The 17,859-nt window shown below is 38.0% G+C and overlaps 3 protein-coding genes across 6 annotated transcripts in view; 2 read left to right on the top strand and 1 right to left on the bottom strand.

Moving 5' to 3' along the window:
• Window positions 1-1,255: 1,255 nt before the first annotated feature.
• Window positions 1,256-3,075, top strand: LOC139968185 (adenosine receptor A2b-like). The gene has a single exon (XM_071972577.1). The coding sequence runs from the start codon at window positions 1,380-1,382 to the stop codon at window positions 2,433-2,435; it is 1,056 nt and encodes a 351-aa protein (XP_071828678.1). The 5' UTR covers window positions 1,256-1,379; the 3' UTR covers window positions 2,436-3,075.
• A 593-nt stretch (window positions 3,076-3,668) lies between these two features.
• LOC139967332 (uncharacterized) lies at window positions 3,669-13,395 on the top strand. The gene is made up of 10 exons (XM_071971013.1): window positions 3,669-3,880; window positions 5,252-5,410; window positions 5,996-6,151; window positions 6,840-7,045; window positions 7,846-8,006; window positions 9,197-9,386; window positions 10,501-10,762; window positions 11,718-11,890; window positions 12,276-12,465; window positions 12,768-13,395. Exons 1-10 carry the CDS (start codon window positions 3,763-3,765, stop codon window positions 13,259-13,261), a joined length of 2,109 nt encoding a protein of 702 aa, XP_071827114.1. The 5' UTR covers window positions 3,669-3,762; the 3' UTR covers window positions 13,262-13,395.
• Window positions 13,396-14,060: 665 nt separating this feature from the next.
• LOC139967330 (transient receptor potential cation channel subfamily V member 5-like) overlaps window positions 14,061-17,859 on the bottom strand; it is a 66,063-nt gene continuing 62,264 nt past the window's right edge. For all 4 annotated transcript variants that reach the window (XM_071971011.1, XM_071971010.1, XM_071971009.1 and 1 more), the window contains 2 exons: window positions 17,153-17,284; window positions 14,061-16,677 (listed from right to left, as the gene is read on the bottom strand). In XM_071971011.1, coding sequence (XP_071827112.1) covers window positions 16,489-16,677; window positions 17,153-17,284 — 321 coding nt within the window. In that variant the 3' untranslated portion in view covers window positions 14,061-16,488. The remainder of the gene's footprint in view (window positions 16,678-17,152; window positions 17,285-17,859) is intronic.

Genomic DNA, 17,859 nt, shown 5'->3' with positions numbered 1-17,859 from the left:
AATTGTTCTAACAATGATAAACACAAACATTTCACGGACTAATTTAGCCTGGTAGTGAATCTTTATGAGAGGTCCAGATGCCAATGAAGGATTTTATGAAGGAAGGATGCTGCCGTGGTGTCATCAAAGCCTACTTACATGTAGAGGTATCTGGGAGCCCTCTCCCTGAAGGAAAATTTAGAAGTGAAATGATTCATTGGGTGGAATATTTGGAATAAAATTTAGTTCTGTATAAGTAGCTTTAAACTGAAGGAACGGTAAATAAATAATACATTCAAAATTTCCTCGAAGTGATTTAGGTAGTGTATAGGACTTATGGGGAGGGCCAGCGGCGAATCAAGGGATGTTAAAAAGAAGGGTGTGCTGCACTAGTGTTATTGAAGCAGCCTCCTATATGCAAAGGTGGTTTAGGGGTTGTGCTAATAATTAAATAATATGTGGGAGATTGAAAAATGGAGGGGCGGTGTGCACCCGTAGTAGTGGTCCAACTCTTCCCCGGCTGAATGCAAAAATACCCGACTGCCAGAAGCATCTTACGCCGACTGACGGCGCCACTCCCCCCCCCCCCCCGCCCCCACACTTGCGCACCCCACTGATTCCAGCTGCACTACAATATTTATGATATATACTGAGGGACGCAGTCAAATACAAAAGTCTAGAAAGGTCGAAGACTTTCCAAAGTAATAAACCAAGTATGTTGATACTTTATATGACATCAAAGTCAATACTCTTTACTTTGTGGCTTAATCGCTCAAACAATTCGCTCAATAAATAAACACAAAGTAATTTACACAAGCTATTTAAAGATTTCGTCAAATCAATAACAGCGGCTTACATGGATGCGTTAAACTCTTCATTATAATGAAAGCGAGCTAGATTCCGGCTGTCATGTTTTTTCGTTTTGTTTTTTGGTCAAAAACACTACTTGAGATGAAATATTTCATTGACGTCACCCGCCTATTAGCACGCTTCATTTATGCCGTTCGCCTTTCGTTCTTTGTTTGCAGATCATCACCAAGAACCGAAACAGATAATAAAATACCAAACAAGAATTGAATGGCAATCAAAGGGGAAGCAAATGATAAAGCGTACATGAGTTGATAGCGTGGTTGTGAGTTAGCTATCACAATTATCAGAACATGATGTATATCAAAATTGGAGAAATCGGTAGCGATTAAGCAGTCGATGTGGATTTCATTGGAATATGATATGACGCGCGGACGTACAACATCAAAGTTTTTGATAAGATCAATAAACTCGAATTTTATTCTTAGCATATTTCTGGCTGAGCGACAAACGTTTTAATATGTAAGATATCTTGATAACTGAGCGTATACAGTTTGACGTCATATATTTTTGTAAAGATTCCCACTCTTATCATGGGTATCTCCAACTACACCGACGGTGTTTTGCTCAGAATCGGTTACTTTCCTTTTACTTTCTATTTACTATTTCACGGTGTATTGGCGTTCCTCATTATATCAGGAAACATCGCGGTAATCGTTACCACTTTAGGCAAGAAGTTTAAAAGAACCCCTAATAACGTGTTTTTGTGCAGCCTCGCTGTCGCCGATCTTCTTACGGGAGTCATCGCTCTACCTGCGATTCTTTTCGCTCGGGTCGTCGTCAGTTTCTTCACGTGCTCATCAAGATACAGAACTATTTTATTTGCACCAGGTTATGTCTTCATTTTCGTCTCCGTGTTTCATTTAATCGCGGTGACCATTGACCGATATATCGCCGTATCGTTTCCTCTCAGATATCGTTCGATCATGACAATGTCGCGATGTAAAATAATCATGTTATTTGGATGGATTTTGGGAATTATCTTCGGTTCAATGCCGACAATCGGAACATCTTTAGTTCCAAATCAGTGGGTGTGTGGGACGGAAAATTACAATGCGAAAGTTGTTACCGTTCATTCTCTGTTAGGAGCAAGTTTCTCTCCACTTGCGACTATGATATTACTGGTCTGTTACGTAAGGATTTTTGTTATCGCAAAGCAACATCTGAAAAATGTCGCTGAACGACGCAGCGTCGGTATGAGTGTGAAACTTGTTCATCATCTCGAATCAAAATCGAGAATGCGAGCAACGGTTACCTCGATTTTAGTTGTAACGGTATTCGGTATCTTTACCATTCCGGTATCAGTGAAACTGTTTCTGGAGGTATATTTGTCTCCATCGGAACAGCTTCAGTTTATTATACAAACATGTACTGAATTTTGGTTACTCGCTATTTCCGCGATGAATCCAGTCATCTACTCACTGAGGAATAAACGCTATCGACTTACATACGTTCGGTTATTCGTACCGGTAATTTCAAAACACGTCAAAACGCACTTAAGTACGTTGAGTCAAACATTAACTCTGACTGGGACAAGGTATGACGTCAGAAGGGAAACTATAATAATGTCACGGAACGACCGGGATTAATTTTGGAAGGGTGATTCAAAGCCAACCTATAACATAGTGTTTTATATGGAGACATCCCAAATATGTACCGCAAATTCCCGCCATTCGTGTACTTCTTCAAATGTTGATGTATTTATTTACGGCACTTTTAAGAATGCCATATAGCCTATATCTGGACGCTATACTGGGAATCCCCGTCCTACCCAGTGGCGAAGTAGCCGGGCAAGAGCGCCATGGTGATACCATGAGAAATGTGTCCCGAAAGGAGATTCCACATTCAGCCATTGCCAACCATGGTTTGGGCGTCGGTGAGCAATTTTTGTTATGTTAGGTACCTCCAAACACATTGATATGGCCCTCTCAGGCTTTCTCTGTTACGGACATGGGATATCTATTGAATTGCTATTGAAAGAGCATAAATCAAAAGCATACTGATGGTGTGAAAATAATGAGGATTGTAAGTGATACAAAGCATTATTGAAATTCTTTGACAAAATGAGGGAGCAGTTGTAAGGATTAGATCTAAATTTGCACTTTTAGCCCAAAATCTAAACGGCTATGATTTCGTGATGAGTATAAGATATGCCAGTTGTAAACTTCTCTCGATAGGCTTTTATTGGGCTTGGAAAGTGACGAATGTAGTATGTAAGTCAATGGAACGATAAATCGCGGTATGACACGTATATACGGTGGATTCCATATAGAATATGACTCTATATCAATCCGCCCCAAGTGTTCCCTTCAGGAAAAGTACCGAAAAAAGCAACAGGAGATCCTCTTTTTCGGTATGTACCGGTACTCAAGCATGATCTGGTTTTAATGGCTTCAGAGTCAAAGAGCATGAATGAATTCAAAATGCATGTGGTGCAAAAATTGAGAATATTGAGGCAATTGTAGAGGTTAAATGTTAGATGAGCGAATTACATGTTTCTTGTTTATCAATGATAACACATGTTCTTAGCTAAAAGGGTGAGAGACAGTTTTAAACCTCCTTGGCAGACACCATGTTAACAGCTAAAACATATAGGAGGAAAGGTCTGAAGGGTGTGACAGAAAACATTACGTAATTAAATCCATGAGTTGCCTAAGTTCTAGGTGAGACGCATGCGCAATGTTCCACCTTTAAGCATTGAATAAGCTCCCTTACGTAATCATTTCTTTTCTATCTCAATCCTTTGTTAAACAAATCGGGCTCTTTTCTCCTATAAATTTCTTACATGCCATGATGCATATAACATCCTCAGAATAAAGTGTTCTTCATTTAGTCTTTAGTTGGGAAGTAATCTGCGTGCAGTGTGCTCTTTCCGTTCCGTTCAATTCTGTTGGTTCTTATACGTTGACTCTAAAAATGGACGCGGGTTTCTCTCGTTTGTTAATTCTTACTATATTTCTTTCTTTTTTCTCTCAAACGTTCGCTGTGTTTGGTGATGATATCTCTCAAGATAATGAAGACAACAGATTTGCAGGTAATGTCATTTTCATTTCTGTCCCTTTTTTCGTTATATTATGGCATTTTAAGAAAAAAAAAACCATGATAGAGATTAAAGAAAAGTTCATTACGTAAAGTTTGTATGTTATACAGGGTACATCTAAGTTCGTTTTTTGCGTTACTAATCGTATAACTATAGAATAAGACGTACATACACGCCAGGTATACATCAAATACCAATAACCTAGCTGAGAATTGATATGAATATTGTATGTAGCCATCGTGTTTGAATGGTCAACTGCGACGTTTCTTATTTTTTTTTCGTTGCTATAATTCACCGAAATCCAAAAACCAAATATAACCATGTTGTGTTGTTGTTCACCAAGACTTCCAGCTAGGGTTAACATACTGTACGTCCCGATTAATCAGGAATATCCCGTTTTTGCAGCGAAAACATAACTGCCCCGTCGACATACTGAACTGTCCCGATTTTGTCAAGGTCTTTGTGACGTTCCACAAAAAAAAAAGGAGATAATTCGTTTTCACGATTCACTAGGTGAAAAAACAGTAGGCATTCGCGTGCAGCATGCATCAGTGTATGTGACCGTTTTGGAAAGCATGAGATTCACCATTTGTCTAGAAAACTTCTCATTCAAATTCAGGAAATTTTCACTGTATCAAGCTGGTTTATAACGTTGTAAAATATGCCACCAATTCATATGTAACCCTCTTCTCCCCAAATCGGACATTCCCTCTCCTCTCCAGAACATGGTTTCCCATTTTCAGCCAAAGAAATATGGTCACCATGCTTTCATAGTACAGCATTCAACATTTTCGGAAATTGTTTTACAAATTTGTATACATTCTATTCCTGTTTACATATTCTAGAATACATTTTCGGGGACATTATGTAACTGTAGATCAATAAACAAAATCCTGTCAATCCAAAGGAATTTCAATTTGGTTTTCTCGCCAATACAAAACACTAACATGGAATCAGTATATTTGGACTGAGTGTCAGACTCTTTCCGAATCGACATTTCCTATCTTTGCCTTTAAATAAAATTAAATTTAAAGCACGACCATGTGCTTACCAACGTTACCCTAATTTGATTCAGAACCACCCTCCCACCTCGTGCGCCCTCGTATCGACTGAAGGAAGCTGGTTGCATTGCTGGTAACGTAAATGATATTTTAATAACAATTTGTACATTTCTGTAACTACAGTTTGCAACCAAGTTTAAGAAAACTCTACACTGATCAACCTTTCATAGTTGTTTTTGGTCGAAGAAATGGGTCAAGCAAATAATTTCTAATAGTTTTTGTGACCTGAACTGGACGACAATTCCCAAGCAACATCGCACATCAGTATTTATGACGTCGCTTTTTTATATTTTTTTTTATATAGAAATGGGTCAGGTAACGAAAAACACGTTCGATATAACGGATGGACAAGTGGAGCTGATCTTTGATGTTCAAGATACTAAGAATATCGACGAGTTGTGGATTTTAGACTTCGAGCCATACCGCTTTGACGAGTTCGCGCTACCCGTTAATGAACTGACTGGTGAGTTGGGTTTCAAGATAAATCAAATGACATCTAGACATCAAATAGTTCATTCTGAAGTCTATATAATTTTATTACTTATTGCAAGAAGTTGTTTAATTCTTCCCACACTGAATGTAAAAAAAATCCCCCATTGAACGATGAAGGGATAGATGGGGGAGGGGGGGGGGCACATGTTGTTATAGTTACCTATACTTTATGCTTTAGAAGTCTAATCTATAGTGGTTATATATAGGAAATTTACCTTCCGTATACTGAAATATTCATACAGAAATGTACCATGATATTCCTCAAACATAATCTTTTTCTATATAGTTAGGATGAATAGGGTAATTTGCTACTAGCGAAGAACTATATTGGGCAAAAAATTGCCGCGTGCAAGAATCGGGCGACAATGTTGTAATTTGCAAACCATTCGGTCTAATTTTCTAATATGCAAATAGACAGGATGTTTGCATATTTTTGCGTGATTTAAAATTCACTATGGTTTACCCAGCCCCCCCTGACCACCTCCCCTATTTAGTGAGAAGAGCGAAGGTTTTTTATTTATCTATGTTTATATGTTGAATGTCATCTTTTTGGCAGGTGAACTTATCCTAAACAATACAGGTGATTGTTCCAGTGTTTACGAAACGGTACAGTGGACTTTCTTCAACGATTCTTACTTTCGAGACAGAAATGAAGCACAGCTGTCTACGAAGAATCTCTTCACGTCCTTCGTCTCCGGGGGAAATTACGACGGTGAGTGTATAGAAATTGCTCGGTAGGTTTTATATAGGCCTACACAGAGAGATATATGTCACTGTTTCAAACAGATACAGGCCTATTCATGAACGAACTTTAATGTGTAAGTATATGTTGTTGTTGTACTGTGACACAAACAAGATAATTCACAATGTTCAAGTTGCAGATGTTACACGCAGAGAGATAATGTTTGTTTTCTAAAAAAGATATAGCGGCCTATTCATTCATAATTTTAATGTGTAAGTATACATTGTGTTTGCACTGTGACACAAACTACATAATTTACAAGGTTAAATTTACTAGAAGGTGACAATCTCCAGGTTGAAACACGTTTCAGAACAGGGGCCCATTTGGCGTTCCAAACGTGAGCAGGCTTTATGGCTGTATTTAGTCAGTATATAGTACCCTTGTCCATGAAAAGTTAGCTGGCAAGAAATGTCGCTAAATCTACAAATGAAATATAGGAACTTATATGAAGTCTGGTATTTAAGGATGGGGAGGTTGGGAGGGGGTAAAATGTTTATCTTGATCGTCTGGATAATATTGTAGTTATAGCTAATTATTACTCAAACGATATTTAACGATATTCAAGAAGGTTTCATGTACAGATGGCAATTATTTGTATGAAGGATTTATGTTCGAAATTATCTAATTTTCCTTTCTCTTGTCTCGGTTAAATTAAAAGGAGACGGAATACGGACAGACCAGATAATTTACAGAGGAACAATTGCTAGTTTCTTTGAGTGTAAGAAATCTGACGAGGAGAGCGATGTTTGGGTGCAGACCAACACCAGCAGTGATGATGAAATCGAATACAGAACCAAAGTATACGCCACGAATGTCCGACCTAAGGACCCAGCTGATAATACAGCAGGTGTATCCTTTGTACAGGTATGAGTATATATACTTTTGTTTTGTTTCCAACTCGGTTTTATCTGGATATATTATCTATCTATTTTCATTTAGCATCTTTATCCACAGAAAATATCATAAGCTTTGCCGTGACAACAAATCCTTTTTTTAATTATCGCAATACTGTGAGCGGTAAGCCAACCTGAACTTTTTTTCCAAGGGTCCGGGACTAGCGGTGTCCTGGGCCCTCGTGTAAAAGCCATCATTACGCTTCTCCAACAGACAAAGGGTATATGTTTAGCCCACGTTTGTTTTCTATCTTATATGGATGCGTCACACAGTATTGGAGGAAACTTGTAAGCAAACGAGTGCTAAATATCAACATGATTATTTGGCTATGAAGGCTAGCGGGACCCCCAGACGCCGTCCTAGTAGTGCTAAAACCTAAAGGTTATTCCACCCCCGCCCCTCGCCCCTGACCAGCTGTTTGTGGTATTTGTCAGTGTAAAGATTTAGTTTCACACATTGTACAGTCATTAAAAGTGGCAAAGTACCTTTACTTTCATTTACCATCATTTCCCATTCGAGGTTTCCCATTTTTTGTGAGCATTCAGAGCCGAGTGGGAGAAGTGGCCCCCACTAAAAGGAGGGTTCGTATAAAGAGAGTAAAATTCTGCATTTTTAACTTTATTTTTTAGGGGTGCGGGATGGTCTTTAGACCAGACGAAATTCCCACGTGACTAAGATACTGAGGAGATGGGACCGATGAGCTGGAGCTGGACAAAGTTCACACGTGACTAGATATTTCATGTTTCCATTCTTTCTATTCCTTCTTTTAGAGTCATATCGAACTGATTTGGAGGTTATCCCGTCAAGCTATTTCTAATTTCATAATCAGTTCCACGGCCATCTTGAAGCCAGTTATCGACTTTGCGAGAGTTTCTGCTATCTTCGATGGACAGGGAGAACCTATACCAGAACAAACACGACTTCACCTGAGGTATTTAGAAACCATTTTTTCCTTGGGTTTAAATGATAGCCTTTAGAAAGGATTTAATAGGTCATTACTCTATTTTATATGAACAAATATCGTCAACAGGTCCCGACATACCGTCCGCTCGGTATTATTAAATACGGTTGAGTTGGCTGGAATGCGCATTGCAAAATTCTGACGTCATATTTCGGTGCCTAGTGGAAAAGGCTATATATTCAATTATTACGCAATGTGTATCATAATGGTCGACCATTTTTTTATTTATTTTTTATAGAATCATGCAAAGAAAAAGAATATTGAATGATGAGCGAATGAAGCATCTTTAGGTCCGTGGCTTATCAATACTTTACTTCAATATTTTACTTATATTTTACTTCAATTTTACTTCAATATTTATTACTTCAATATTTTACACTCATCCTTCAGTGATGCAGTCAAATGTAACCTTAACGGATAAGCAAATGGTAAATAACAATTTCATCCCCCGACATCGACGAATTTTGATAGAAGTATCAATCTACGTATTTGATATCAATCTACTAAATTGATCTACTAAATTGTATCAATCTACTAAATTGATAATATCGTAATGGGATATATTGAACCTCAAAGGGGGCAAATTGGGCAAAATAATTATTGCTCGAGTACCAAAATTCATCGAAAATGCCGCCATGATCAGTGTGTGTCATCACGGATAACAATTAAAAGTATATGCTGTATTGGCCCCAAATATGGTAGATATACATATATGGTCACCTGTGGGCAAAATTCTTAAACTGTTTTTATTACAATCTTTTGAGGAATGTTCTTAACTGTGACATTCAGTCATCTTGTGTGTTCCTTAAAAATGTCTGAGAATAATTTGGAGAATAAAGTACTTTTTGAAAACTTTTAGCAATTTTAGCGTGGTATAATTTGGGGCCTATACTGACTACCTTTAAACTCAAGATTGCCTAAATATTCTTTACCAATCAAGTAGAGATTATAGATCTGCCGGAGAAATGCTGACAAGAGCATTAAGCTATTTTTGGTCATTTTAGCATATTTAGCAGATTTTAGTTATTACATAATCCCTTTAAAAAATAAGGTGGGCAGCTATTCACCCGATCCTCGATTCCATATGGATGGCGCTCTTGCTTATTTACAGTGCTACAATATTTATCATTTGTTAATGTTCTCATCTTTGTTAACTATAGATTCACCACAATATTAGACTCTGATGAACAAATTGTGTCGTATAACTCCAGTGGAACCCAATTTACCCCCGATAACCCTTCACATGGTCTCAAAGAGATTGTTTATGAGCCAACGCCCACCCTTGACGCAGCTCCGGTGTGTGACATTCAGTTGGACGTCGGAACAGGAACTCAGTTTCAATGTCACCAAGTAAGTGAACTAAGTATGTGTGTTTAGGTGTACTTCTGGGGGATGAAATCCCCTCACTGGCATTCAATAATACCAAAGAAATATTTATATAAATATAGGCCTACATCCTAAAAAGTTGAGCAAATATTTGACCCAACAGTGGGTACGTATATGTATCCAACCAACGTTGTGTAACGCTTTGCCCCCCCCCCCCCCCAAATAAGTCAAAGTCACGAAAGTTTAACCAATTAATTGCCAAAGGGAACTGGTCAATATATCCAGACGCGTAGCCAGGCAGTTGCCAAGGGAGGGGCGAACCTGTAGGGAAACTACCAGACCCGTGGATTCTGCATTGATAACTGTCTAAGCGTAGCGTTGGCGGTACGCGTACAAGAAAATTTTGGCTGAAAATGCCTCCCAGGTCGCTGGAAATGGCACTTCCCAGGCGTTGTTAGTTGCATCTAAGCTTGAAATTACTAGTGATATCAGAAAAACATAAACAAAAATTTTTAAAAAAATATGCTCAAAGGGGGGGGGGGGGCCTTCGCCCCTTGGCTACGCGCCTGAATATTTCCTTTATTTTATCCAATGTTGGTTGGATCAATAGGTAATTGGTGTTGGGTAACATATTTGCCCAACTTTATTAGTATTCCATATGGTATGCATTGTGCGGTGCTTAATTTTGTAACATTGTTTGTGAAGTTGCAAAATTGTAGCACCATTTTGCAGCTACTAAAATTTCTCAGAGGAGAAGGGCTATTACCTCACCCCCCCCCCCCCACTTTTTGAACGTCTTCCCCAGTTCCAAAATGGTTGTTGTACCGTTTGTATAGTGATGGGTATAAACCCACATGAACTGAAACATATCTCCAGCACTCCTGCCGTGTATCGAATTAACCCCGCGAAATATAAACAAAGGGGAATGTAAAGTTTGTTTTGTTTGGACTGAACGAAATATTATTTTTTCTAACATTCTTGAAAGAATTGGTGACCATAGCTCATGTCTCCTGAACGGAATAACGTATTTTTTTTACAATCTTGGAAGAGTTGGTGATCACATGAAGCAAACTGTGCAAAATTAATTACGATGGCTTTTATCGTTTTTATCAAATATTTCTTCTACTTTTGATTATAGACTTGGAACTTTATTTTCGTTTTGGATATTGATACTGCCTCTCAAACCAAGAATTTTGTTCCGATCGACGCCAGCGGAACGTTTGATTTCTTCTTCGATGTGTATAGTTGCGAATTAACACAGAACGTGTTAGATAAAGCGACGTGTAACAAAATAGATCCAGCTCCCGCTAAGGTCTCTACGCTCATTACCATTCAGACTACGGTATTTATCACAGACGAAGAGGACGACCAGGTCAGCATTTTGCTCGTGTCATTGAAAGGTAAGATCGAATAAAGTCATCCGCGTCGGAGCTAATGTACTCTAAGAATCTGATTTGATTTAAGTACTTTAGGTCTTATTAACCTATTAATGCATAGCACAAAGTTTTACTCCAAAAAGGGTTACTGTTAGCCTTCGAGAACTTTGGAACCCGTGTGTGTGCGGAGGAAGGGTTACTATTTTGATTCAGATGATTGAATCAGTATGATATCGAATCCATTTTTTTTCGTCGATAGTATTATAGAGTCGTTTCCGTACAGCGGAAAAGGTAGAGATTGGCTGCTTTTAAGATTAACGACTTTGTTTGTGTTCATGCATTCGTTGGATCCTATGCAGGGGGTGGTGTCGGGTGGAGGGGGGGGGGGGGGAGTGGTTCGTGTAATCCATGCATGAAATCGGAGAGATCTAAATAACGAACTGATTGAGTCAACTTTGCCTAGGATTAGGGGTTATGGTGGGATGGAGTTGCGGCCCGTAATGGGGGGGGGGGGGCATTCTCGGGCAATGCCACCAAATTTCGATTACGCCCCCCTTTAAGGTTTCAGTAATGGTGGATCCGTGCCAATGCCTCCCTTAAACAAAAATTCTGCTCCTCTAAACAAGCACTCTGCCCTTCCAAATATGACAAGCTGGTTACGGGCCCGTATAATTGGGGAGGACTATGGGCCACAGCTGGATTGGACTGACATTGTCTTGTGTAAAACTGTTCACCGTCAATGGCACCTGTTTAATATTTATCATATCTATAGGCTACTTGTATGCTCCGCACAATTTCATAAGATATGCAATCTGTCTAGTGTCTTGGGTTATAAATAAACATCCTTGGCTGTATAAAGGTAAGTTTACTCCTTGAGGAGATTTAAAACGAAATATTTGAAGAAGAAAAAAATCATTCCGCACTACTGAAGAAAATGGACACCTTTATAGTGTAACTCCATAAATTTTTCTCCAAACAGGAGCCAACAATGACGAACTCAGTGGTGTCGCTGCGCGTGGAGTGGCTCACAAGGAAGACGTGACATTGCAAGTCAAGTTCTCACCTGCTCTTCTTCGAAAGGATTACGACTTAGATTTGATGCTGTTCATGGTCTGCAAAGGAGAACAATACGCAGGGGAGAATTTTCTACAGGTTAGTGTCTCAACGTATTGTAAATATACCTCCATAGGACAGAGCTGGCAGACAGTGACACAATCAAATTTCAATCACACTTTTTGATGACATTTTTTTAACAGTTGATGGGCCGATTAAAATAATCATTCCTAGCAATGTAAATGGGCATGGATCATTTAATTTCGTTCGACTTTTTGTACATCAAGCAGAGATAATTTGAACTGCGTACATCATCATTATCATATAGAATATTCACGTTTGAGTCGTTCTGTCCCACAATTCATTGTCATACAAGTTATGTAAATTTTAATTAAACCTTGAGATAACAACAACAAATTCAGAAATCTTCACAAGATGGAATGTAACTTACTATACGTATCAATGTTGTCCCCGTATAATAAAGGGTTGTCTTCAAGCACCAATCAGTGAGAGGTACGTGGCACACAAGGCGAGTGAGTTCCTCTACACTGTGTTGTCCAACACGTCGACAGCGCTAGCCACCTACACGGTTGCTAACTTAACTGATGACTACCTACAACCATTGACGTCACAGGGCTATGTAACTACCGATGAAGATGGTGAAGACTTGTCAGGTAAATATAAACGATAACTATTCACTGTGTTGTCCACCTTATGTAGTACTAACGTATGAGGAAGATGGGAACGGGAGGGGGAGGGGTTGGGGCGGTGTGAAGCGGGGAAAAAATGTTATCCCCTCCACCTTCTATACGCGGTAGTCCTTCTAGGCTTTGCCTATAGTTGACGACATTATTTTATGTTAATTAGTTTCTAATACACGTAATATAATTATTGACACAAAGATGACGTAACATTTAACATCGATGATAAACAGTCTGTTAATTAATACAAACAATATAAACTTCCTTGTTTCCAGTTCCTTACCACGAAGCAACATTTAAAAATGTTGCCCTATCCGCCGAATCGTCCAACTACACCATCACCAACGTCTACAAACTTATCGACAAAGCGCGCAGACGACGTCGAGTAGCTCCCGAACATTGGATCATTGCGCGCCACGCTATACGGTCTGGTTACATCACCGCATCAAGTTACAGTACCACTACATACTTTGACCGACCCAAGCGAGATATCGATGACAGTTTAGCCGACTCTCACGGCGCAAGACTCTCCTTCGGTGCCGTCGGGTGTCCTGAAGGCGCATGGCACGACGAAGATATGCTTGACTGTATATGCCCAGAAAATACCATGTACAGTTTAACGTCTTTTGAATGTGAGCCCGCGCTCGATGACGTGCAGGTCGTCGCAGACGAAGAGGTCGCCGAGGTCGATAAAGGATCTGATGCTTACGTCATCAAACCTTCACTTTGTTTTCTGTCTTTGTTAATGATTTGCTACGAAATCTTGTAATGACTATTCCGGCAAAAATGTCTTTCTTAACATCAAATGTTTCATAGAATAATTTGATTCTATTGTTATAGCTTACAAAGCTTACTGTGTGGCCAGTATAAAATTAAATTAAATTTCAATTTTGGAACGGAAATTTCTGTGTCTTTTTCTTTTCTTTTTGGCTTAAAGTGTTTTATCGTCAGTATTCTTCAAACTACATAATGGTCGCCTGCGTACGTACGTAGTTGAATTTCAGTACATTTGTAGCCGATAGGATCACTACTACATCTGCGGTATATGCCCCTACTCGAATAACTATTTTTTGGTACAATGAGTGAACCGCTCTTACTTCACTCTTAACCAACCTCGATACAAGATATACGCTCAAACAGACAACGGTCGAATGCTGTGCCAGATGATCGGCGATTAGTGAGGAGCATTGCACCATTACAGCACCAGCCTTGTAGTGTTCCATGCGACACATCCATTGGTATGAATATTTGAACACCACCCCCACCCAAATTGGAATGGCACCCGACGTTCTTATCATACTACAAGAAACTGATCAACTAACATATTCCTTAAATCGAATCAAGATATTGATAGGTGTTTCTAAGATATTAAGCTATCAAATATTGTTTTTATTTAATATTGAAATGATTTCTCCTTTTTGTGTGATGTGTGTGTGATGAGGGACGAGTTACTTCTGTGTGGGTTATCAATTTTACATATTTTCGCTCTCATATAATAATGACAGAATCTTCTACAAATCAAATTTACTTTTAAGCCATCAGTCTGAAAAATTTCTAAACAGAACATCAACTTTGTTGTCAAATTATGTATTTTAGTTTTAAAATTAATAATGCCTGATACAAAATACTGAAATAAAAATGCATAGACCATAAATTAGCTGTCATTCAATGATAATGTCATAAAAAAAATCATAATTACATATATCAGTACAATGTCGACTGGCCATAACCTTAACATGGAAATCTCTGCGCTAGAAAACGCACGCATCTTTAAATTAGACATTTACAGGACAAAAACAGTTGGTCTTCAAATTCCTCCTCAACCTCAGCTGTCACTAAAATAGGCCATTTAAATAGAAAATATTATGAAATTGAAAAACAAATGTATTCTGAAAATATAAACAAAACTACAATATTTGATCAAGGCGGTACTTTTCAAAACAGTCAAATACATGAAAAAATAACCCTGTGTTTAATATTTTGCATAGAACACTTTAGGAATGTGCCATTTAAATTTAAGAAATTAAAAACCAATGTATTCTGAAAATGAAACAAAACTACAATATTTGATGAAGGTGGTAATTTTCAAAACAGTCAAATACATGACAAAATAACCCTGTGTTTAATATTTTGCACAGAACACTTTTACGAATGAAGTTCTTAATAAAATGATTGAAAGCTGGTTAAACTTGTACAAAATATTACTGAGTACAAAAAAATGTCCTATTTGCAATTTGTGTAACAATTTGGGTAAAATGTATTGCACTTTACCCTGCTATACCTGATAAATTATCCCCCACTCCCACCTCTAAGATTTACCAATATCATAATTAATGAGACTAACATAAGAATATTGCTGGAAATTGCTTTATTAACTCGAAAAGAAAAGACTGTCAGGTGAGAATAGTTCCTTAACTAATAAATATTAGAAAACCTGAATTGTATTATAAATATAATATAAATATAAAATATTTTATGGAAAGGAATGTTAAGGAGTGCTTGAAACCAAGGTATCGAAATATTAGTCACAGAAGTAAAAATAAACATTAAAAGACTGAAAGACAAATGCTGAAAGTTCATGGTAGAAGTAAAATTTAGTACTACAATTGGGTATCTTTATTGTGTGTAATTTATGTTGGAGATTATTTCACAACCCTGATAGTGGACAACACAAATCAAAAACATAACCAACTGCAGGTAATATTATTAGGCATTCCCAAACTACTCGTTTGTCTATATATGCTGCTATATGAATATGCATATATAGCTATATATACATATAGCTAGATAAATATATATATACATATATATATATAAACATATGCTATATACATAAACAGCTATATACATATAGCTATATATATATATATATATATATATATGTATAGCTATATATGTTTATATACATATAGCTATAAATGGTTAATAGATATGAATCATAAATCTTCCTCAAATACTTCTTAATACTGCAGGAGCAACTTTTATTATGTATTACAACCTCAAGGAAATGAACGATACCACAGAGACAAGTGTAAGGGGAGAAACAACAGCAGGTCTCATGTGATTTTCACACATTGTAAATCACAGTGAGACTCAACTGTCTACACATTACCACCTATCTCTGCAATGTTATCTCTCTGCTACCACATGGATATTACCTGTGATTAGTTAAGGGATCTATAATTACTTGTCCACATTTCACTTACTGTCAGATGGCCTAAACTCCTTGGCCTTGTTTAAAGTTAGAGTAAACATTTAATATTAACATTCAAGACAAAATTACCATCATCGTACTTAATTGGGCTTAAATTCAAGATCTATGAAAGTCAATGTACAAAGCAAAGGCAATTACTCCTTCCTTAATTAAATGGCTGCTGTTATTACTGTCTGTTAACATTAGTCAATGTAATTGCAGGAGATGGATCCAAACTACTGGACTAACTATACTGGACTAACTATACTGGACTAAGTCTACTGGAATTTAATGGACTAACTATACAGGACTCTACTGGACTAACTATACTGGACTAACTCTACTGGACTAACTAAACTGGAATTTAATGGACTAACTATACAGGACTCTACTGGACTAACTATACTGGACTCTACTGGACTAACTATATTGGACCAACTATGTTGGACTAACTATACTGAACTAACTATACTGGACTAACTATACTGGAATTCAATGGACTAAATATACAGGACTCTACTGGACTAACTATACTGGACTTTGAAAGTCATTATAGCTGAAATAGTACAATTAAAATGACCCATCAAAAACAGATGTCCAATAAAAGCAGTTTATGACATGATTATTTCATTACTGGCAGTGGATCTATACCAACGATAAATTTGTGTCCTAATTATGACTCGCCAGGATACAAAGAAAGTGATCAGACATTAATGACACTACTTCAATCATTTCACAACCATACTGTGTGAATTAAGGCATGTGGGAGGGGGGGGGGGATGGAGCGGGGGAGTTAAATTCACTTACAATAGCAGACCATAGTCAGATGCAATAGTTCCAGACATTGAAGTGCAGCTCCTATTCGGTACATTCATGCTGACGTCTTTAGCACTAGTTGCTTTGGGTTCCTGCCAGGAGCCGTCCACAAAAACCATGTTCTTGTACCTCGCATGCCTTCTGTTTGATACTTGTATTGCTAAGTCGTCGTAATCCTGTAAATTATGACAAAAATTCATCATCATATTAAAGAGTCTTTGTATTTATCACATGAAAATTCCATTTTTTATTTTTTTTTTTAACAAGGCCACACATTTGGTGCAATTTGGCACAAATTTTGGCAAAAAGGCAGACCTCAAAGAACATAATTTTTTTCCCTTCTTCTTCTTGACTAGAGTGCAGCCTAGAATAAGTTACGTCTTCTTTTGAAGGAAAAACAGGTCCAAATATTCTTGTGATTGATTGTGACATCTCAATAAATTTAAATGAAGCTTGTGACATCATAATGAATGTTTAACAGTGTATGAAACTTAAATGCCAGTCAGGAACAGCTTCATTAGAATGTGTTTTTAAACAAGAACAGATTTTTGTGACATCACACAGAACTATTGCTGCAGTGTGGCATGACATTTTACGACCGTGTGGAACCACCGAATCGTGACCATAAATTCCATTATTTAGCTAACTTACATCATTCTGTGTTTGTAGCGATATTGCTCTGCTGTTTGGTCCAGTCCATCCAGGCGTTGAATATCCCAGCATGATCTTCTTACGTTGAGAGTTAGTGTGATCTTGTTCCAAAACCAAAATGATTTGAGCCCACTGCAAGGAATCATAAACAAAAGCTAGCTAGAGGAACAGACAGCTCATTAAACCAAACAAAACTGGACTGGATACGCGGTTAACAGGGCGGCCCTAGACGCACAAATGAACGTCTCATGTGTGTTATATATCGTACGCACAACATCATGAATAGAGAAATGCATTGTGCAAGGGAATGTCATGCTTGTGTCATTGCCCATGCATCATACCAACCCCATCCCTCATCCCACTTGACTTTAACCTATAGGCTCCACCTCCCCCCCCCCCTCCATCCCCTGCCTTCAAATATGATTGGTCGCATTAGGCTATCAGGCCTTGAAATTTGGGCTATTTACTGGCTCAGTGCCAGTGAATTTTCGTTAGCCCTATTGCCGGTAGATGAAACAGGCATAGGCAATCTCTGGCCAGTAGACATCGCTTACATTAACACATCATAAGTGGTTGATAATCAGTCAGAATATGCCTTTACAGCAACAGATGCATGTTTGTAATTCAGTAAAAGGCCAGTGAAAAATTCACTTTTGCAAGTAGACATTTTCAGCAATGGCTAAACTTGTGAAATTGTAGCGACTGGC

The sequence above is a fragment of the Apostichopus japonicus genome, chromosome 5 (genome assembly GCF_037975245.1).
Source record: "Apostichopus japonicus isolate 1M-3 chromosome 5, ASM3797524v1, whole genome shotgun sequence".
Classification (NCBI taxonomy): Eukaryota; Metazoa; Echinodermata; class Holothuroidea; order Aspidochirotida; family Stichopodidae; genus Apostichopus; species Apostichopus japonicus.
The sequence above is the reverse complement of the archived record's forward strand: the minus strand, read 5'-3'. Positions and strand labels throughout refer to the sequence as shown.

Coding starts and splice junctions, on each gene's coding strand:
- LOC139968185 (XM_071972577.1), top strand. CDS start 1,380: ATGGGTATCTCCAACTACACCGACGGTGTTTTGCTCAGAATCGGTTAC.
- LOC139967332 (XM_071971013.1), top strand. CDS start 3,763: ATGGACGCGGGTTTCTCTCGTTTGTTAATTCTTACTATATTTCTTTCT. Junction 5,411..5,995: donor ACCCGTTAATGAACTGACTG/GTGAGTTGGGTT, acceptor TCTTTTTGGCAG/GTGAACTTATCCTAAACAAT. Junction 10,763..11,717: donor TTTGCTCGTGTCATTGAAAG/GTAAGATCGAAT, acceptor TTCTCCAAACAG/GAGCCAACAATGACGAACTC.